Source organism: Branchiostoma belcheri, unplaced genomic scaffold (genome assembly GCF_001625305.1).
Source record: "Branchiostoma belcheri isolate BF01 breed outbred unplaced genomic scaffold, Haploidv18h27 scaffold1, whole genome shotgun sequence".
Taxonomy (NCBI): Eukaryota; Metazoa; Chordata; class Leptocardii; order Amphioxiformes; family Branchiostomatidae; genus Branchiostoma; species Branchiostoma belcheri.
Window position 1 is genome coordinate 7974557 of NW_017802379.1, and position 23017 is coordinate 7997573.

General features: G+C 42.2%; 1 protein-coding gene across 1 annotated transcript; it reads left to right on the top strand.

Annotated features, from left to right (window-relative positions):
* Positions 1–2089: 2089 nt before the first annotated feature.
* On the top strand, positions 2090–15398 carry LOC109469890 (histamine H2 receptor-like). The gene is made up of 5 exons (XM_019768681.1): positions 2090–2601; positions 12101–12366; positions 12899–13053; positions 13678–14123; positions 15012–15398. Exons 1-5 carry the CDS (start codon positions 2287–2289, stop codon positions 15396–15398), a joined length of 1569 nt encoding a protein of 522 aa, XP_019624240.1. The 5' UTR covers positions 2090–2286.
* Positions 15399–23017: the final 7619 nt, after the last annotated feature.

Sequence of the window (23017 nt, forward strand, 5' to 3'; positions counted from 1 at the left end):
CCCAGCACTATATATTCTGTAATATCTTTTTTGTTTCTAAAGATTTTTTTCTGAAATTTTAGGTAATTGTCACCCACAAAGTTGTCTCTCAATACAGTGCAGAAAACTCCGTTTCTACCATTTATAAAAAAAATTATATCTGATTTTCTTTTGGGGTCCGCGCGGACCCCAGCCGGCTTTCGATCATAATGGATACACTAGCGTTCTTATACATTACCTTATTTCCGTTTTCATATGTTTCTATGCACTCATCGTATGTCTACTAAGTTTTCAGAGAATGGTGTAGTAATAGAATTAAATTTCAATAACTTTGGTGTAATTATGACGTCATATGACGTCAGAGCTAATAATATAGTCCGCCATATTGGATTTTGACCAATGACGTCATCAAATTAGCATATTCTATGCATATTAAATGATTTAACTTATATTTAATTATGTAAGATGTTATTAATGTTGGAAAAGAAGTGTAATTTAATATAAAACTCAGAAAATTTTTATGTTTAAACCAAAATTACTTCTTATTTCAAAAAAACTGCCTGCTAGAAACCCGTTGCCATGGCAACACAAAAAAACATCAACTTACTAGTATCAAACTAATATGAACTTTTTTCCAGAGACATTTTAGGAAAGATCTCCAAATTTGATACTTCTAGCGCAAGCCGTTTAGCCGCTATCTGAGATCAAAGTTGGGCCTCAAAAGCCCCTTCAGTCTGAAATGGGTTTAAAAATCGGGTATTTCTTCTTGTCTTCTTTTCTTCACCAAAAAATAGAAAAAGTTCAAAATGTATGATTTTTGTATGTAATATGGACACAGAGGTGCCCACATCAGTTTGCAAAACAATTGAGCTGGTAGCATGTTGATAATTTCTAAAAAATTAGCAAAAAAACTGTTCTGGGGTCCGCGCGGACCCCAGGTGTACAGATTAATCAGTCCGGGAAGGTGTACTGTTGAGGGTTAAAGCGCACGGGGGAGTTGCTTGATGGGCCGGAGGTCGAATAGACTTCCATAGAGACAAGTTCTTTTGGCATCCTGCCAAACTGTCTGACAGTAAATATCTGCGTATGGAAACGTACAAGGGACAGAATGTTTAGAGGTATTCTTTAAAATTCAAGTAAACATTAACGTATTAACAAGTAGGCAAGCAAACGAACGAACGAACAAGCAACCGACGAAAAATATACCGTTAGCCTATTAACATTAAATATTGAAAGCAACTTTTTTTTGCCAAACTTTTTTTATTCGCTCGCTCGCATCAGTTTTGGGGTTCCCAGGGGATGCCATCCATATAATCAAATCAACATGGCCTTATCAGTAAATCGCGCCGCCTAGCGCCCCGGGCTGTCATCACCTGCTCCCGGGGAGTCGCAGTGGGTAGCCTCCTATGCAGGCGTTCCCGGTGCATTTCGTTTTGGGGGAGGAAGGGGGTAGCCTCTACCAGGCGTCGAGAGCGCGGCTGGGAAAAAAGGAGTGGAAATTGGTCGAATTCTGGAGCGGCAAACTGTACTTTCTCATAGACCAACTCCATTAGCATGTCCTCTGTCTAAGTAATTGGTCAATTTCTTTTACTAGCCTTTTCCCGAAGCCCGTTATAGAGGCTATGTAAAGGGAGGGGCGCTGCTTTGCACTATTTTCTGACTAGCCAAGTTTTCTGTTCGAACGCTCTTTTTTGATAGCCTGGGTGCCAGACCCATAGCACACAGGACACAAAGTATCTCCCTGGAACGCCTGCTTTTTTTTCGCTGCCGACAATGAACCCCACTGTTACACATAATAATTTGTTGCAGACCAAACCCTGAACGCCTGTGAAGGAGGCTATCCTGTGGTCCGTGTGGGAGGAACACACACAGCAAACGCCACATCTTGAAGTCTTCAGCCGGCCTCGTCACGTCACAACACCCGGCCGTGCGTTACCAAGGTAACCAGGTCAAGTCAGCTCCGCCGCTCCGCAACTGTTTATTTCGACTTGATGAGACCGAGTCGTGCACAAACAAGCCGGCGTGTGGACGGTTGTAGTTGTACATGCTGGGACGCTGAGAGAAGAAGCTCCCAGCGGTACCTACACGTTTCAAACCTGAGGTAGACGAGATATTTCTTCAGCATTCCTTGGCGCACTTCCTTGGACTCATCCTCTCGCGGCACGTAGACCACTAGGAAGACAGCCCCCCGCGCAAGGACAGATCGGGGGCAGGAGGAAAACGTACGATCTGTTTGGGATATCATTCGTGTTCTAGTCGATCTCATGAACACTACAGGATCGGCTTGACGCGAAGTGGTGCGGAGAAATGGCAACGACGTCGTTCGGAGAGACGTTTTTGGTTGCGAATGAAACGGCGGCAGGTGGAGGAACGACCGAGGAGGTCCCGACATGGCTAACCTGTCTTGAAGCCACCTTCATGATCGTCATCTTCATGTCTTCAGTAATCGCCAACTTGATCGTCTTCGCTCTCTTCTACAAGAAGCCGTCCCTTCTGAGCATCTCCAACCGTTTCGTCTTGAACCTGGCGGTGTCGAACTTCCTAATGTCTCTGCTGGTGACTCCGTCGGTGCTGGTGTCGGCCATGGCCCGCAGCTGGATCTTCGGAGACGCGCTGTGCCAGGTACGTGCCCGTCCGCTCCGTCCAACACACACTCAGATATACACATAGACGAAACCTTAACTTATTAACACATTACTAGCATGGATACCAGACCCATAGCACGATAGGATAATTTAGATAAATGAGGGGGCTGTGGTATAATTTCCTTGGGTGCGTGTTGGCTCTAGAGCCGAGGAACGTACCTGTTGAAGGCCCTAGAAACAGTCTGGCACGCAAGACTACCAGGCACCGAAAGGTATCGACATCTTTGGGTTGACCCCAACTTAGAGACAGTTTTACCCTTTGGATATAAGTTAGATAACTGAGGGGGGCTGTGGTATAATTTCCTTGGGTGCATGTTGGCTCTGGAGCCGAGGAACTTGCCTGTTGTGTGCCCTGGAAACAGTCTGGCACCCGGACTAAGTACTAGGCATCGGCATCTTTGGGTTGACCCTAAGTTAGAGACAGTTTTACCCTTTGGGGAGTAGCTTGGCGCCTTTGCCCTCAGGGATGAGTGAACTTGACCGACAAACAGGCCCGTGTAATGCGGAAGTCCTGTCTCTCGGGAGGAGGGCTGTGGTGAGAGTCAGAGGCCGGGCCTGCTCGGGACAAGGCCGGGGAGACTTAGCGACGAGGGCCCGGTAAATGAGAGGCGCTGAGAGACGGGCGTACAATGGGGCATCTCTCCGATGTATTGGTAAAGAAGTTCACACGAGGGCACCTGCCATTTCCACCAAACACAGATCCTCCTTCAGGAAATCAAACGACGCATGCAGTAGGTCTGGGAGAGTAGAGATCAGTAGACTGTACTAAAGTACACAGTAGCTACACATATTATGGCGGCCCTTAACGTCTGTATTAGTGTATTTTTGAACGCATTGCAACGACACAGGTTTAGAGTGGGTATAAGTTATGAATCTTGATGAAATGAAACATGACGAAGAGATTTGCGATGTTTAGTTTACATGTTCAATCTACATCAAATTGGAACCGTTACTTCAAAACCACCACATGAAATTTAAGTTGCCAAAACGTTCACACTTGAAATTGTACCGATAAATTTATGTTCAGATATTTCAGATGGTAGTACGTACAAATTGTTTCAATGTGGTGTTGAAAATGATTTGTGTTCGATAAATCTTAAGCAAACCGGGAAACTTGTGTTCTTCTCTGTGAAGACTTCGGAATGGCACGCAGTGAGTCCAACTGAGAAGAAGATTCTATCGATAAGACATTCTCAGCAGACGCGTTAAATAAGATACACGTGTATAGGTTGAAACCGAAATACATCATTCTGAAAGATATATAAGAAAAGGTGGCTACCTATTTTAGGCCATTTTCAGTTCGAAGCAGCGGACATTTTCTTCTGAGAGATACCGCCTGCGATGGATAGGTAGAAATGTTTACAAAAAGTCGACTTTGCCAGAAATAAAGGTTCTTTGAATGTCCATTTCGAGCGTAATTGAAGAGAAACTGTACATTTTTCCTCTACTTGGAAGGAATGCTAAGATTGTGAGGAAATCCTTTAAATAGATTCAACCGCCGTAGTACCAGTATCTAGTCTATCGTGGATTGGGCGGGCTTTCTTCGGGGCTAGAAGATCTCCGCCGCCCGACTCAACTAGGAGCTCGGTAGAATTTTTTCGCGGTTGGAGTTAGCCGTCCAACTTTTCGTATTTCACTGTAGGAAGTACAATATTTCACTTTCACAATGATGTCCTCGAAATTCACGTCAGAGGAAACTAAAGCAAATAGGAAGACCTATTTTAAATCCATTCACAATAAATACAGAGGAAGATAGTTTAGTCTATATCCGACCGCAATTCTATGATGTCCAAAGCGTCCACAAGAAGAAAAAGACCAATGTTATCCCTCCCAAGTCCAAAATCTCAAGAATTTTAAGTCTATGTATGTATCAGTAAGTTGTATACTGTATCTAGTTTTCTCCTTAATACTAGTATTAGAACATCAAGGGAAGAATCACTCTGTGCATTTGGCATAGATTCTGAAGGCATTCCGTCTTATTTCTTTACGGTATAGATACACTGGCTACCGACTTCCAAAGTCTCAAGAATTTTAAATCTATGGACGAATCAGTAAGTTGTATACTGTATCTAGTTTTCTCCTTAATACTAGTATTAGAACATCAAGGAAAGAATCACATCATACATTTGGCATAGGTTCTGAAGGCATTCCGTCTTATTTCTTTACGGTATAGATACACTGGCTACTGACTTCCAAAGTCTCCAAAGAATTTTAAGTCTGTAGACGTAACTGTAAGTCTTACATACTGTATCTATTTTTCTCCTTAAAGGCATCCAAAGAAGTGATTTCAGGGTGGAAAAACTGGATGTCCAAAGTCAATTTTCTGGTCATTCTTTTAATCTAGTAAGTTGAATTAATGCTTTCCCATAGCATACTGATATCTGTGAGGCAGAAATGCGATGTCGCTGACGGAAAACGGTTGCTTGCTCTGTATCGTAGGCCGGTTCTAGCTATTTACGGGTGGTACCCAAAAATAAAGAGACGCCTCACATAGCTTGTATTTATGCCTATTTCAAATGCTTCGGAATGGGGACGACTATGTAAGAAATGGCAGTAAACTTTAAGGTACAGTTGCGGCATTTCTTTTGGCGTTGGCGTTCATGATGCTACAATTTGATTGGTGGAAATCTTAATTAGATTTTCACCGCATGATTAGCCGGTTGCTCAGATCATAAGCCGGGATTGGTTCATGGCTTGAAGTGATGAGAGAAGTTCTGTGTGGCAGGCTTTGCCTCTGCTTTGGTGCGGTGCCGACATAGTTTCTACCGCACAATAACAACATTGACCTCAAAGACTCCATCAATACCTCGGCCGCACCTCTGGCTCAAGAGGTCCCCGCTAACTTGCTTTTGGCTCGCCGCTGTGTTTGTACGAATTTCCGCTGGAATTTTCCGGAAAAAAATACACTAGGCCTAGGAAAAATTCGGTTACCCGACCGACCCTAGTCTAGTACACTGGACCGAATTCAGAACCGGACCTAACGTTTCAGTTCAACACAGCACGAAAACAGACATTTAAGCAAACTTTCCGCAATATGTAAAGAAGTATTAAAGGTGAGAAAATATCTCAGTAGACTTTACGACTTTGTAAAGGCTGCTGAAAGGCAAGTTTCGCCACCTTTCAGTGTGCTTAAATTCGACGTAAACATATTTCATATCTTTACGCTTCGTTTACAAATCCGTAAATATATTGCAAGTCTAAATACCAGTGTACTGGTGCATTTCAATGTATATTAACTGTATTTGTTGGATCAGTTTGGCTAAAATGTAAAACAAGAAGAAGAAATCAAACAGTGAATCCCTACCTACCGACCTTTTTTTAGAATGTAATACGAAACACAGCATTAATTTTCCTAGGCCCTATAGTATACGTAGACCTCTCACAGTGGTTTCAGTAGTATGGATGGACCGCACAGTCTTCTGTTTTACCTCAATGTCAGTACGAACTATCATGTCTGTGTAACGTTACAAAAAACTAGGTCAACCAGAACCTTTCATGTGTTTCGACTCTTTGGATCTAAGAGGTTCTGTCAGTTCTTGAGGGTGACACCCCGGCCGAAGTCGTCTTCAGTCCTACAAACAAAGACGTACGATTGACGTACTAGACTTAGAGATGGTTAAATCCTTGTATAGAGGAATTGGATGTGTCACAAGGCGTGTCTGTAGTCTTTAGGGCTTGGCCGTACATGCATACGTCGTACGATCGACGTACGATTGTCGTACGAAACTGAATGCATTTCCTGGACAGTCATGGATGCATTGTGCATAGTTTATCTGTCCTGTTGTGGAAAATGCTGCCTTTTGTCGATTGGTGTAATGTATAGCCAGCTGCCTCCGCGCCACGTGCCTGCGAAGCTGGTGTGTAACGCTGAAGGGCGGTTATACCGGCTATACAGATACAGATACAGACCGCGCCACAACCAACTGGACTACAAGGCACAAATTCGGGACGGAAATATTAACTGTCTAAGTTTAAACACGATTTAACTATAAGACTTGACTCAAGTCGATGCCTGACTTTATTATATTTCCGATGAGAGAACTTTTTGAATACCATGCTTCCATGTTTTGAGAACGTCCTTGGTATCGCAATCACATAAGGTCACCAATAAACATTTTTAGATACGGGACCTTCCGTGAAAAATCGTTCAGTCCATTTTAGCAAGGTTTGCCTCGAGTAAGGTTTATGTTACATTCCAAACGCTGAATACCAGATTGGCTACCCTAGAATTGAAGATAATTTCACCGCGACCTCTAGATGTAGGGAAGACGAGCCGTTCTATGGCCTTGTCTGTTTCTTTGAATCTGAGTTAGATAAATTATAAACAGTCACATGTCATAACACGTGTCACACATACACCTCGAGAATTTAGCCATCACACAACGTTGTTACCCTGGGTGCCAAACTAGTATCGGGCCGTTAGCCGTTTTCCTTCGGCAGCCAAGAGCCCTTCCCCCACCTATCTAAATTACCGCTACGGGGGATTTGAGCCCGAGGGGTTTGTCCGGCCCTATTACTATCGTTTGTAGGGCCAGCCAAACTCCCCCCGGGCTAGACTCCCCAGTAGCGGTAATTTACACCAGCGGGCGAAGGGGCACGGAAAACGAGTTTGGCTTTCAGGGTAGGGCTAATACAAAGATTTAGTATCATCCTGTGTCTTCACAAGAAAATTTAAGATTCATGAACAGACAGTTGATTCTTCATAAAGCAATACTGTAAGACAATCTCTGTATCGTGAAAAGCGTACAAAATGCATTCGTTAAAGCATTAATATTACGTAAGTCAAAGGGAAACACGAGAAGAGCCATACTATATTGGCTCCAAACACTAACTGGACCAACCTTGAGAGAAGTAGAACATACTTGATTCAACTAGTTCGTGCTTGATCTAACAATGGTTTCAGCAAAGCATTCGAAACATTAATTGATCGAACGCTCGTAGTTAAAAATTTAAGAAAAACAAAAACATACTCTTACGTAATATTTAGGTCATATTTCCAAACCGGGGCCCGGCCGGGGTGTTTGCGTGAACTAGAAATAAACAATCAATATCAATAATATACACAACTGGTGCTCATAGGCTAATTTGTTTCAACGTTTCTTTGTTTTATTGTCTTTTATGATATACTTTTCGTTCTCAGTTGGTGTAAGGCGTTCCACGTTCCCGGTAACTGCCCGGCCGGGCCCCGTTTGGAAATGTGACCTTAGCATAACTGTGTACTTAAAATAATATGTAAATGAACAGTCAAACGTCTACAAACAATTTTATCTAAGATATTGATACAAAAAGATGAATAGCTTTTACCCTATAGCACGATGACCTTTCCATATTGTAAAATTACAACAACAGTAACAACTATAATTAGATTTTGACTTAAAGCCTTACCTGGCACGTAGCTGAAATTATTTTGTGGGAAGTTTAGTCGCCATGAAGAATTGATATCGTGTGCGAGCATCATTGATTCGTTTTGTTCTTCCGGATACACAACCCAGAGTAAGGAAAACAAATTAAGATTTGGAGGAGCGTAGTGTGTTTTCTTGACGATTTTTTTGGGATCTTTTCATCACATATCAGTTAGGCCATGTTGATTTGATTATATGGATGACATCCGCGCGCGCATGGATTTTCGGCCGTTTAAAAAAAGTTTTCAACCTTACTGTAAATCGTATACAAAACAGTTGCAAAATGAGGAAATATATAAGCTGAAAAAAAAAGAAACATTGGAAAACGATACCAATGTCGTAGAATACCAAAAGGAAACAAAAAAGACGAAACTGTAAAGAAATGAATTTGAAGACTAGATTATTCGCCAAACCATACTCTGTGTCATTTGTTCAACCTTCAAAACCACGTAAAAGCAACTTTTTCTTGGCCAAACTCTTTTTTTATTCGCACGCTCACATCAGTTTTGGGGTTCCCAGAGGATGTCATCCATATAATAAAATCAACATGGCCTTAGTTGAATATGAAGATTATCACATTGTACATTGTATAATGGTATTCAGAGTGCGGAATTGGAATATAATGTCATCGTCCCATATATACTACTAGTTTTATCAGTCGGATTTTTTTCCGTTTTCGCCAAAATTTTACACTGAGTCCCTTTAAGACGATATTTTTGTCCAGAATTTGGAATTCTAAAATTACATTATTAAGTGTCAAACCTTAGACCACCGCCCTGACCCTACCCACCACCTGTTTCGTGCAGTGACCTGAGCAGTAAGAGACACACGGAGGAGGTGGTTTTTGTTTACGGAGGTATTTGGGTCGGGCTATTTTTAGCGGGGGAAAAATTAACGGCAAATCCAGATCTGATCTGATCTGACCAGACTGTCAGGGACCTGACGAAAGAGAAACAGCACGTCACATCTAACTCCCTTGCCAGGGAGATAGTCTTTTTCGTTTTTTTTTTCGGGCCAGCGAGTGCAAAGAGCCCCGCTACAATTTATGTGAATCTTTATTTGCATGTTCATGCCCATGTGACTAAATGCATACATCGGAGTATCATACGATGTTACATGTATATCATACTGAGTGACATAGTACATAGGATAGAAGGATAAAAGAATAAAGTTAAAGTCTAATAAGGAACTACTAGAAAGTAATCTAGGTCTTGAGGATTTCTTCAACTAGAGATGAATTCACATAGTTTTTTCTATTGTGTGGTCATTACTGGTAGACATGAAATGACTGAATACCTCTTTCTTTGTTCTACCTTCATACAGTTTGTCTAAGTGTATTGTTCTAAATATTATGTCACGTTCGGTATCATACAATTTACAATCAAGTACAAAATTACAAAGTTACAAAGCCTTGACACCCAGGCTATCGCCGAGATGACTTAGAAACAAATTAAGTGTGTTAGTCTAGTCTCTACCAGCTGCAGACTAACTACGCTGGCTATATATAGGAGAATATTTATTACCAGGGGAGTTTGGCCGCCTTGTAGGTTTGACTGGCCGCGGAGGGAAAGAAACTACCTCCCCGCGGCCGGACGCCCTTGGCCAATTTTACTCTCTTTTTGCCGCTACGATACGTATTCCCGTAGTGTCAGTCAGTTTGGTAGTAAGAGTGACGGTAGTAGACCACGTAGCCAGAAATAATGATCACATATTTAGCTTATCGCCACTTGTACAAATTACGACGGTCGATAAAGACCGATTCGTTCCATTCTGCGATGAATCAAGTTAATACGATCAAAACAATCTGTTTTGTTTCCGTCCTAAATACTATCTGAAGACTGACTTCCCGTCCGCCATTGGTCCAAGTTGATCACCCCACGGTGGGTATTACTATGGTGCCACCAGCGATCGTAAGGTCGTTGACATTATAAACAGGTTACACAACTATGAAACAATGTTTTCTTGCGAAACAAGCTAAGGCCACTGCAAGTACATTTTATGGATAACATCCTCCGCAGACTCTAATGCGAGCGTGCGAAAAAAACAAGGAGGGCCGAAAAGAAAAAAACAAGGTTCCTACATTTTAAAATTTTGACTCAATCATTGTACAAATGGTTTTGATTCAGTGGGAACATCACATATACACAGCCACCATCACATATCACTGCATCAAAGTAAGAAACAAAACATTAAATCAGAGCCTTTTCTTGTCTCCTCTCTTCATAGTTATCTGCCACCCACCTTCCGGCATGGCAACAGACATCTTTGCCCATTTTAGGCATGTTGACCACTGTCAGAGGGCAACAAAATTTCTTTTTTTTTCTCTCCAAAATCAGGCGCGCGCTGATGTCATCCATAAAAATTACTTGCTGTGGCCTAAACATTCATTGACTGGATTTTACTGAGAGGAAAGAATGTACAAGATTGATAGATGCACGATAGACTGGATACTTGGCTTAATACAATGTAACTTGACCTCTGCATTATGCTGTCCAGTTTTAGATTTTTAGATAGAATTAAAAAAAAATCACTTTCCTCATGAAACGCATGTAGACCATCTGTTCTTACATTTACAACTGTCTTAAGAATCGAGAAGAAGCAGAACCTGTACATATGTAGTTTTACTATAGATATATTTTAGTCTACCATGGCTATTTACCATGACCTGTACTTAGTTCGCAAAAATGTACAATAATGGTCTTTTCATTCATTCTTTATACCAAAACACAACTATAAATGCCCACACTTGTACACCAAAATCTCGGTCTTGCGAGCTCGAATAAGAACATCATTGCCATCATTGAAACGTGACCAAAATCAGACTAGACGTCGAGTTGGCGGCATTTTGTATCGTTCTATTTTTACCATCGCACATCTGCTTTTGATAGCGCGCGCGCTTTACATGTGGCGCAGTGATATATATCTTTTCTAACGTTCCATGGCAGATTTGGATATTAGAAGTGTGTGATCAGTCTGGGATGCATATCAGCCTGGTTTCCAGTCCTATCCCGGTTTGGGCGAGCTATCTTCGGGCCTATAGACGATCCCCGCCGCAGTTTTACGCCTGTAGGATTTTTTTTCACGGCAGGAGTGATTGAACTCCCGTCATGTAAAACCTACCGAGGAGTCTAAATAAACTGGGCGGCTGGGATCGTCTACATGTATACAGGCCCGAAGATAGCTCACTCAAAGCACGATAGGACTGGACCGTGACCAGGCTGATGCTTACGCACAGTGTGCGACACGCTATCGTTTGTACAAATATACAGCACCACCTGTTACTATGTTCACTGCTCCATGTGTCCTTCCTCTTTTCTTACAATTTGGAAATTGGAAACAGTGTTTAATTTTCGGCACTAGGTAAAGGTTCGGTCTTGTGTCCCAGAAATTCGTCCTTCCTCTTTTCTAATTAGAATTTGGAAATTCGAAATAGTGTTTTAATTTTTGGAAGTAGGTAAATGTGTCCCGAATATTCGTCCTTCCTCTTTTCTTAAAATCTGGAAATTGGAAACAGTGTTTTGGGACCAGGTAAAGGTTCGGTCAAGTATCCCGAATATTCGTCCTTCCTCTTTTCTTAGAATTTGGAAATTGGAAACAGTGTTTTATTTTTGGCGCTAGGTAACGGTGCGGTCACAGTCGCCAGAGGCTTGTAAGGTCTTCTGATCTTTTGCCATGACTAAATCAGATCCATAAGAAGATGTTGTCTGCGGGCTATCTGTAATACCAATGACACGCACTGCTGCGAAGACAGTATCAAATTGGCCAGGCAATATCCATTTGCCAGGCAATACCATTTGGCTAGCGTACGAAAAGGTACCAGTACAAAAAAGAAAGCATGATAAAAACGCCTTAAAACACATAAGAAATAAGCCGAAGCCAAAGCCTCTGCAAGGCTCCATAGTCTTATGTAAAATCTGATATAGTCGAATCCTGGCGTCAAGTTCGAAAATTATTCACCTGGCGTTTTCCAACAGTACTGCAGACGGCTTTTTATGCATTGTTGTTTGTATGTGTAGAACATAACTGAGATCGTGGAACTCTAGTTTTATGATGGTATATGGACTTGTGTTACAGGTGGCCGGAGTACTGACCACGCTCCTGTTCGCAGCCAGTATCTGGACACTGGTGCTGGTCAGTCTTGACCGGTACTGTGCCATCATCGCGCCGCTGCACTACGCCATGCGGATCACCCCTCCGCGCTGTCTGTACATGATGGGCGCCGTGTGGCTGGTGTCTGCCGGGCTGGCCGTCCCGCCTGTAGCCGGCTGGAGTCACATCCAGTACCAGGCAGAGAAGTGCTCCTGTACGGTGGTGTGGGAGACCAGCAACCGCACTGACAGGTTAGTGTCACGAGTCTAGCCTGATATTCAGTGTATTGTAGATTGGGTGGACGTACAGGCTACTTGGTCTAACTCATAGCAAAGGAGCTGGCCTGTGTAGGTCCTGGAAACAGTCTGGCATCCAGGCTATTCTGGTACCCACTCTATTCGGAGCTATGGGAACTAGGTACGAGGCTTGTGCGGTTGGAACTGGAGTCCTACCGAGTTCACAGTTGAGCCGGGCGGCGCAGAGCCCCTACAGCCCCGAAAAGAGCCCGCTCAATCTGCGATAGACTGGATACCAGAATAGCCTGGATGACAGACTGTTTCCAGGACCTACACAGGCCAGCTTGTGGGTTCTGAGTTAGACCCTGGGAAGCTGACCTGTGTACAGCTTGTAGGCCCTGGAAATACTAGTAGTCTGGCGTCAAGGCTTTTTTTTTGGTCACTTTCCTCTCTCCTTCAATACATGTTCATATTCTTCATCAGCATGTAATCGTTTTTATGAGCGCTTTAAATCCTCATTTACAGTTTTCTTTTCCCCAATCAACAGGTATTACACCATCTTCCTAGCCGTGGTGTGTTTCGGGCTGCCGTGCCTGATCATGGCGGGCGCGTACAGCCGGATCTACCGGGCGGCGCAGAAGACCACTGCCCGGGCCCGCAGGAACAGCGTCTTCCCTGAGCCGAGTTCCAGCACTGTCACAGGTAAATACTACATCAGTTTTGCTCACACCAGTCCTTATGAAGCTGTTGATATTACTGGCTTCTAATTACATGTAATATAAATTCCACGCATGTTCATGGATATGTTTATGGATCTATGTTAAGTATTTTTGGGATTTAGTTGTCTGTATTTGTGTGTTAGCTTAGCAATGAGTGTTCGTTGGTATTTGAATGCAGTAGAGTGTTCGCGAGAGGGGAATGTAAAACCGCAGATTGACCTTAAGCCTTAAGGTCAAGTTGGCGGTTTCAGTGGTCTCCCCGCACACTAGAAGTATAGTCCATCCGCTCAGGCTAGCCCATAAAAAGTATAGTGCGAAAAAGCTCTAATTGTAGTTGTAATTCATAATTTTTAACCTTACGTAATAATTGTTATAAGTCCATGATAATGTATGTATGTACTGTTACCATAATTCAGTCTTATGACTGCAAGTGTGACATCTGTGAGTGAAATTTCAAATTTCAAATAAACCATTCTTATTATTAAAAAGTATCAAGCATTCTTTGAAAGGTGCACTGGAGCATACTAGTGATATATATTCAGGATAAGAATTGCGACTTTAAACGGACATAGGATGACATGGTAATCTTTTCTTTTCCTTATTTCAGGACTTCGTACTCCGAAGAGACGGCCCAGCACCGACAGCCTCTCCAAGAGAAGGTCTAGCACGGACAGCATCCGGTCAACCTTCCGGGGCCGGAGAGCGTCCAACGCGTCCGACCACCCCATGGCTCACATCCGGGACGACTGGATCGCCGCGAAGACAGGCATGGTGGTCATGTCCACCTTCCTTCTCTGCTGGATTCCACACTTCACCGTCATGGTCCTGGAGTCGACCCTGAGCCAGCCGAACCTGATACCGTCCTGGGTGGAGAGGCTTGCGCTGTACCTGGCGCTGTCGTCCTGCACGGTGAACCCCGTGGTGTACGTGTTCCGTTCCCGGGTCATGCGGTACCAGCTGCAGGCCCTGTTCGCTCGGACGAACTGCACCGCCAGTGGACGCAGGGAGCGGGTCTTAGAGCTGACCACGACGTCAGACTCCAACCAGCTACAGGTACGAGAAAAAAACAACAACAAAGGCCATGATTAGCATGAAAGTTCATCTGAGTTGGTAAATTACATTATGAAAAAATTAAACTGTTCTCCAACTCATAAATTTCACTCACCGGAGGATCTGGAGGGGGTTAGAATCTTGGATACCGAATTACATCAAGAGAGGCATAAAAGGGCCATATACATCAGGGCACTTCAACCTTCGCTCAACCGGGACTTCAGACAACCTTTGACCCTTTGCTGACGTCACAAGTGGAAAAAAATCACGTATCGGCAAGATTTTGGGTCAGATAGCTGAGGCCATGAAATATTAATAACAGCACATATGGAAAAGTTAAACTGTTTCCATTAAAATTGGACTCATGGTAATTTTTTTACTGACTCACTCAGACGTCTTACACGTGTGACGTCAGCTAAAGGTCAAAGGTTGTTGGAAGTCTATATCGCCCCCCGTCCTGGTAGAGACAATTTTGGCCTTATGCCTGTCACAAATTAGATCATGTTTGGTATCCCGATATTTTTTCGACTTGGATAACAGTTTACATTTTCCATATGTAATTTACTAGTACCAACTCAGTTGAACTTTTGTGCTAAATATTGATACAGTCATCTTGTAGTAAAATTTAGTGACAGCCTGTTAGTTCACCGACCGTCCAACAATGCGTGAGGTAGACCTAAGGCACATAGTTGGTAAACCGCCACCCTGGCACACACCAACACTAATTAGCCAGCGCTGGCAAGTGCAGCTAGATGACATTTGGTTTTTGGCAGCGCACTTCGGGCGTAACTTTATTCTTTTCTCCCATTGTAGCGATCTCTTCGAAATGTTTCTCTACGATGTTCTAGCTACCAGGCTAAAGTCTAAGCCCGTTGTGTTATTCCTCCGCAGGTAAACAGACGCCGTGCCTCGGGCTCATCACTCCCCACCACATCCACCTGCGCAAGTAGTTCCTCCCAGTCCACCGCCGGGCGGCGGGAACCAAGCGTCGGCTCATTGGCCAGTTACACCAAGCCCCCCATGGTCACCATCCACGAGCATGATGAGGAGATCACGTCGGCGGTCGTGCACAGCAGCGCCAGTCCCGAGCTCGTCCTGGACTTTAACAGTCTGACGCGGAGATCGTCCGCGGACGGTACGAGTAGCCCGCCACCACCGACCCCGCCAATGTACGTCATCCCGGCGCTAACCGTGTCCGGACCGGGCGATCTAGACGGGTCATCCGAGAACATACACGACGTTCCTCTTCCATTCGGTTGTGTTGTGGACATGGTTTAGGGTAGGAACATGACTCATGCCTTATTCGAAATAGAATACTGTATCAGACACGAGGTCGGTTTAGTGTCACGGGTTCGATTCCTAAACATTTTGTCCTTGGGAAAAGCACGCATAACCACACGCGTTTAGACGAACCAAGGACATTATACCCTGTGTATAATGTCCTAGGACGAACATACAGACAGACGCGTTTGACACGAGAAAGACACGCGTTCGGTACGAGATTGACACGCGTTCGGTGCGTGTTTGGTGCGAGAATGGCACGTGTCCGAATGGGACGTTATACGAGATCTGTACTGTACATACATGTACACGACCTTCCTCAACCCACTAAAGTGTAGAACCAAGGTACCTGACTTCGGTTGGGGAGGTAAAAGGCGGTGGATGGAGAGGGATGGGCTCCACCTACCAAAGAACTTCATCTACATGTAAACACAGTGGATATATAGTCACATGTTTGGATTACGTTGCACTTCCTAGAGAGCATTTAAAAATCAAAATAGGTTTTCTATGGATAGTGCTTTAAAAGTAGAACACACAAATACAGGGTATTCATTCATTCAAATTGTATCTATTTGACAAATTTGTATTTATTCCTCACTGCTGAGCCGTATAGAGCTTTTAGAATGTTCTGTATCATTCTTCTGGACAATCTAGATGAGTACTTGTTTTGTGACAGTTGTATATCATATTTAATATATCATATTATATTATATCACATCATATCATATTTGTAAAATCAATTGATATTCAAAGAATATAATATTACTATTACACGTTACTAATTTATTTGTACAAAGATAAAAGTCTTAAAGCTAGCTATCGAATCCTAACACAACGTTGTCTTTCTACGTAAGTTATATGATTTTATATATTATCCCGAACTTACTTATATTGTGTGTATGATATCGGTTTGGACCCATTGAGTGCTATCTTGTCCTATGGTACGGGTAACGACTTGAACAATTGTGTAAATGAAACGAGCGTTGACCTAATATTACGTGCAATATATTGTATGTCATACACATGGTTTGATAACACCGAATCAATAGCAAAATTAATAAAGATATAGAAATGATCAACAAGTTTGATCCGGTGTCTTTTTTTTTCAAGTCCAGGTGGTATGCCATAACTGATTAGGGATAATGGATTTCATGCCAATTTATAAAATTATAATATATTAATAATATATTATTTATTATTATTTATAATATGGACATTGTCAACGACCTGTTGTCCTTCGTGTATGAATAGGTAAAAATATCTCCAAGAAATGGCAGATATCTGACTTCCTGGATGTATGCAGTCCTTGGCTTCCTGAATCCCCCAACGCCTACCACTTATCCCTGCTAGATATCGGCTAGATTTGGGAACATTCGCGTTCACCCCGTTTCCTGTGTCTGACCTTTTAATGCCCTGTCATTCTGCCTGACAATCTCCCCTCCACCCACGTGCTGTCAACCTACTTTGTCCAGACAAACACATATATACACAAGCCCATAGTTCAGCCACTCAAAACGGTAGAAAAGCACCCCTCCCCAATCAATAATATTCCACGAATGGTTGTATAGATTCAACTTTTGTTAATGCTGAGGTCACATTTCCAAACCGGGGCCCGGCTGGGCACTTTCAATTAACGGAAAATCAACCATTTTTATCACGAATATATGCAAATAGTTACTTAAATCATAATTATTTTTTTTCAACTTTTTTGTGATTTGTTGTCTTTTATAACATATTTTTCGTTCCATAAAACTGCCCGGCCGGGCCCCGGTTTGGAAATGTGACCTCAGCATAACGTGTGAATACATATGCTCGTGTCATATTACATACTGCACTAGCTAGAACGCGTGATGTCAACGTGACACATACACATGTCGATCACTTATCGATCCTGACGTCCTTGTATGCTGAGTTTAAGATCATCACAGTGAGGTCAAATCTCACCTCGATACCGAAATTGTACCACAGATAATAAAAACTTATCAGCAACTTGGCGCGTATTTTAGTAATCTTAGGAAACTTTTGACTTATATCTGTATGTTTTCCTGTCTCAGTACCATTATGTTGACGTAACAGAATTATCAGTCCGACGTTTATTCCTGATAATGAAAACGTGGCGACCATGTGAAATTTCTCAAGACGGCAATTTTCAGAAACTTTTCCTTGAATATTGTCTCAAGATCAGGAATATCTCTGTCGGTGACGTAAAATTTTGACGTTTTCAGATAACGAAAGCATGGTGTCAATGTGACATAAGAAACCTTTTTTTTCAAATTTTGCAGGAAAAAACATTACGTAAAACATTACATTTTGATAATAACGTGACATCAACGATTGTATCTAATTTGTGAAAAATATCATAGCATCGAATAGTTTATAAAATGCTTGTAGTTTTACAACGTAAAATGTTGTCACAACTTGAATCTGATGTTGAATATAGAGACTGTATTGCCTCCTCACGATTACTTTTTCGTCTTCCCTCAAAATCCTCCAAATGACATACTAGTACTTACTGTTTTGTGGCAGTATCTTGATGTCTAGAAATAATAGAATTGACCGGAAATATTGTCTCAATGCGTCAGTCTTTTTGATACCGGCAGCGTGTCATTGTGATATTCTTTTTGGTATTCACGCCAGTTGTGTCATCATGTTTTATATAAGTCTGATGACGCAAACGACTACATTTTTATCAGAGAAACTTGTGTCAACGTGATACCATGTGAAAGGATGAACGTTCGCCCGTTTGCCTTGTATTTGCCCGTTTTCGTGTCTCGTATTCGCTGTGATGACGTAAATATGGTCTCGACAGGATAACGACAACGTGGTGTCAATGTGACATCTTTTAAAATGGTCGTTTGGGAATTTTCTCATGCGTTCAACAGCGGCAGACTTCTTGCTTCTCAGTTTTAGCAATTTTAAAAACATTTTTCCTTAAAAGTGTATTTTTATTTACATGTATCTGTCTCAAATTGATTACCGCGTCAGCCCGAAAACGAAAATCGCTGTTATGATCATGTAACAAATTGCCTGAATTTACCTTTATCAATGCTTACAACGTGGTGAAAACGTGACAATCTTCACTATGATCATTTTGTTTGAAACTTTGCCTTGAAAAAGCATATTTTCTTGTCTCGAAATCACTCTGATGACGTAAACATTGTCTCAATACTGGATGCCTTTTCTGATAACGACAACGTAAAGTCAACGTGACATCCTCTGAAATTATGATTTTGTGACCCACTATCTTTTCCTGTCTATGACTTCTGTCCCAAATTTACCCTAATTACGTAAAATGTTGTTAGATACGGGCGGTTTTCAAACAGGTGACGATAAGGTTGTGTTGATGTGACGTAAGGATGAGGTTTTGAAACTTTTTTAAAACCCTATCTAGACTGGGGGGGGGATAAAAGTGCCCGCGCCAACTTTGATATCGGATAACGTCCGAACGGCTTGTGCTAGGACCACCAAACTTGGTGACTTTTCCTAAAATATTGTTGCCAACAATTTCAGAACAGTGAGATAAATTAATCATTTTTCGTGTCGCCATGGCAACGGGTTTCTGGGGCATTTTTTTTGCAAAAATCAGTAATTTTGACTTAAACAATGAAATTTTCAGGCCTTTATGTTAATTTACACAAATTCCAATACTAATAACATCTTATATAATTTCATAAAATTTTATCAATAATTGTGCATAATTTATGCTAATTTGATGACGTATTGGCCAAAATCCAAGATGGCGGACCATACCATTACATCAGGTACATTGCGGCTATTTTCCTTAAAATTTCATCCCAACTTTGATTTTTTTTACAGAAAAGGTTAATTTGAATTCGAACCTCTTTAGTCTATTCCCATTGTAGTTTTAGGCTTGATCTATTTTCGAAAATTCAATATTGACGATCCAAGATGGCGGACAGTTTGAATATGCATGACGTATTACGTCAAATATGCATGATGTATTACGTCATAATGATATCAAAATTGTTGATATATTTGATTATTACTAGTACACCATACTCTGAAAATTTGGCGGTCATACGATATACCGTTCTCGAGTTCTGAGGGGAGGGGGCGAAATGATTCTCTGTCGACCTTCACGTGCCCTATTTTATCTCACTCCCACATTGAAATCTAGCTCTCACGGACTCCACATATCGAACCTGTCAACGATATCACAGTATCAGGAAGGTCGGAAAATCCTGAAACGATTAGCGGCATTCCCTAGAACGGATTGCTTTGATAAAACGCTGTAAGACGACTTTCTTTATCAGGTGTCTAAAAAAACATGAAGACATCCAGTCAGTGCAGTGAATATATTCATTCCTGATACATGAATATATTCATTCCTGATACAGGATTGTTATGTGTCTGGAAACAAGTAATTCCGTTGGAAATGCCTTGTTTTGCATCCATGACCACGTTTTTCCCAGTAACATGTTCTCCTGATTTGGCTCCTGGCTTCATGCATACAGTTCATTTAAGGTGAGCTCTAAATCAGGTGAATGCAGTCGTTCCAAACGCTATTAACCATCTGTTTGGACCAAGACCTCTCCACCACGAAAATCAAGATTATTCATTCACACATTCGACGTAGGTCGCCGTGCGATTTTGAGGTTTGTTTGTTTCGCATATTAACTGGTAATCCGCCTTTATAGCTGTAACACACCAGTTGTGTACGGTGAAAGCTGCGTAAGACCGGACTGAACCACTCACACCGAGAACTACGCACACTGGGAAGGTTCCCTACTCTTTTCGATAAGTGCGGTGGGTCCTATCCCAGGGACGAACCTAACCGAAGCTAGGTACTCATTTACACCTGAGTGAAGTGATGAGAGTCGTGTAAAGTGTCTTTCCTAAGGGCACAAAATCGGTGGCATCGGGCAGGTTGAAGTTTTAAGCAGATCAGAGGCAGCACAACCCGTCGACAAGGATCTAAACTGCTGTTTTCTTTACAATTCACGAATGTCCAAAGAATTCCTCAAGTTTCCGAACGTGATGATCGTATCACGAATTTGATCGGGCCGGAAGATAACTTATATTTGCCTACATATAGATAACTCATATTTATCCCAATCTCATACAACCATACGGCAGATCTTTTCCCTTTTTGTTGAAGTTAACAATTCCTTCTTGGAGGTAACCCCAACGCGACTGAACCATAACATTTGCAGACCGGGGAATTTCTAGTTCCCTGCCAACGAATTAACACAGGTTTCACATGTACTTTTCTCTGAATGTCTCTCTCCAAATTTTAAAATGGTTTTGACAAACGGATATTGAGTTCAGCATTGTTGCAGTTCACCCGTGGATAAGTTACACTGTGGTTGAAAAACGCAAATATTAGATGGACTTGGCAAGTTGTAGGTTTTTGCAGGTGGTCTTCTAACTTTTCACCTTACTGTCGATCAAGTAGACACTTGAGTTCTAACAACACCTCAGGGTAAGGAAGTATTGCTTTGAGTGGGTTTGTCTGTGGGTTTGTGTGTATGCTTGTCCAGCATGCACACAAATATTAGATAAACTTGGCAAGTTGTAGGTTTTTGCAGATAGGTGGTCTACCTGATCGACAGTAAGGTGAAAAGTTGGAAGACCACCTGCAAAAACCCACGACTTCCCAAGTTAAGTCTATCTAATATTTGTGTTTTTCAACCACAGTGTAACTAACCGGATGGTACCCAGGCTAACTAACCCACGGGTGAACTGCAATAATGGTGAACTCAATATCCGTTAGTCAAAACCATTTTGAAATTTGAAGAGAGACGTGTACGTGTGAGACCTGTGTTAATTCGTTGGCAGGGAATTCCTAGAAATTCCCTGGTATTCTAATGTTATGGTTCAGTCACTTTGGTGTTACCTCCAAGAAAGAATTGTTAACTTCACCTGAAAAGGAAAAATCTGGCTTTTTTCTTGGTTTGGAATCGTTATAAATATGAGTTATCTTCGGGTCCGGTCACGGTCGTTGTCTGATCATCACACAATTGTAAACTCCTCGGACAGTCTGAAAACCGAAGGAAGGCCCACGACAAAAGTCCGCACCGTTACTTCTTTGACACAGTTTTCGGTGTACCCTGTGTACAGTTTACAGTACCAGCAGTCGTATTTCACTTTTTTCCGACATGGCAGAGTGACAAGTGTTTACGCGTGCCGTTGTGTATCAAAATAAAGTTTGTTTGGGGGCCTGTCATCTGTGTCCAGCCATGTTTACTACAGAACGGTCTAGAAGAAACGGAGGTCAATGAACTTTGGGGAAGCCATTGCCTTTAAAGGCATCCAGGGCAGTTTTTAAGGCTTGGAAACCCGATTTTTCAAAGCCAATATTCTAGTCATTCTAATATCTACATACTGAGTTGAAACCGCACTATCCCAGTATATCGTGGAGCAAAAATTCCCAAATTCTAACGGAAAATGATTACTGGAATGGCCCTGGGCTGATTTTTACGGTACCGCTCAGAAAATAAAGGACTAATTTTGGCGCTTGTTTCTGCAGCTTTAAATGCCAAACGAATGAAATGCTGATTTAAATGTGCTAATGTGAAGTAGTATATGTCAACGTCATAAAGATTGCCTTATTCAGAATATTTCCAGTTTTGCTGCCCTAAAATCGCATTGGATGCCTTTAATCTCATCTATTTTTTTTAATTTACCACATTTGTGGAGGGATTGACTCAAAAGGTTGCTATCAATTTTTCAAGATGTCAAACCTTAGGAAGGTTTGTACTGGAAGGACTGTAAGGTTTGAGCAACTCACACCGGGAAGGACCCCTGATCTTCTAAGAGTTGTTGGATCTGAGGTGTGGGTCTCCAGGACCTCCTATCTCAGAGAAGATGTCCCCAACCGAAGCTAGGTACTCATTTTCACCCTGCTAAAGTGTCAATCATTTGACCGAAGAAAGGGAGAGGCGAAATGGGTCAAAAGCGTGTACCGCAAACGTGCCTGTTGATGTGCCAAAAATGTAACGCTACAAACTTTATTTCGGGTTAAGGCGACCTTTTTGCGGTTATTCACCCCAAATGATGGCTAAAAATAAGTGACTTTTAACCCCATTTTACTCCCTGGGGTCCCGGTAAATCGGGGGAGGAACCTCAAAAGGTCGTCTTAACCCAATAGTAATAGCAAACATATTTCTATTCCCCTTTCTCGTATATATTCATGTCAGGGAAGAGATTGCGATCTGAAAGAATCAGCGGTTCTACCGGTAGAGATCCCGATCCATGGACAGAGATCTCGATCAGGATGCTACGTAGACTCCAAATCAGGATCTCTACCTGTAGAATGGGCGATTCTACAGTTTTTGTTTACCGCAGGTTCTACCAGATCGGAGTCTAGATCTCTACCCTGACCACGGTGGTCAAATTTAAGCCCCGATCTCTCCACCTGCTAGCCTGGATGCCCGACCCAAAGCACACTGGACACAAAATATCTGGTGCTCACTGAGATACTTTGTGTCCAGTGTGCTTTGGGTCTGGCATCCAGGCTACCCACCTGTTATAGTTTAATGTAAACAACTAACATTAAAACTATGTAAAAATGATAATTTCAATTTATTTTGACGGAATTCGACTTTCAATACTATTTGTTTATTTTCAAATGTTTTACGGGAAGTCCAAAACAG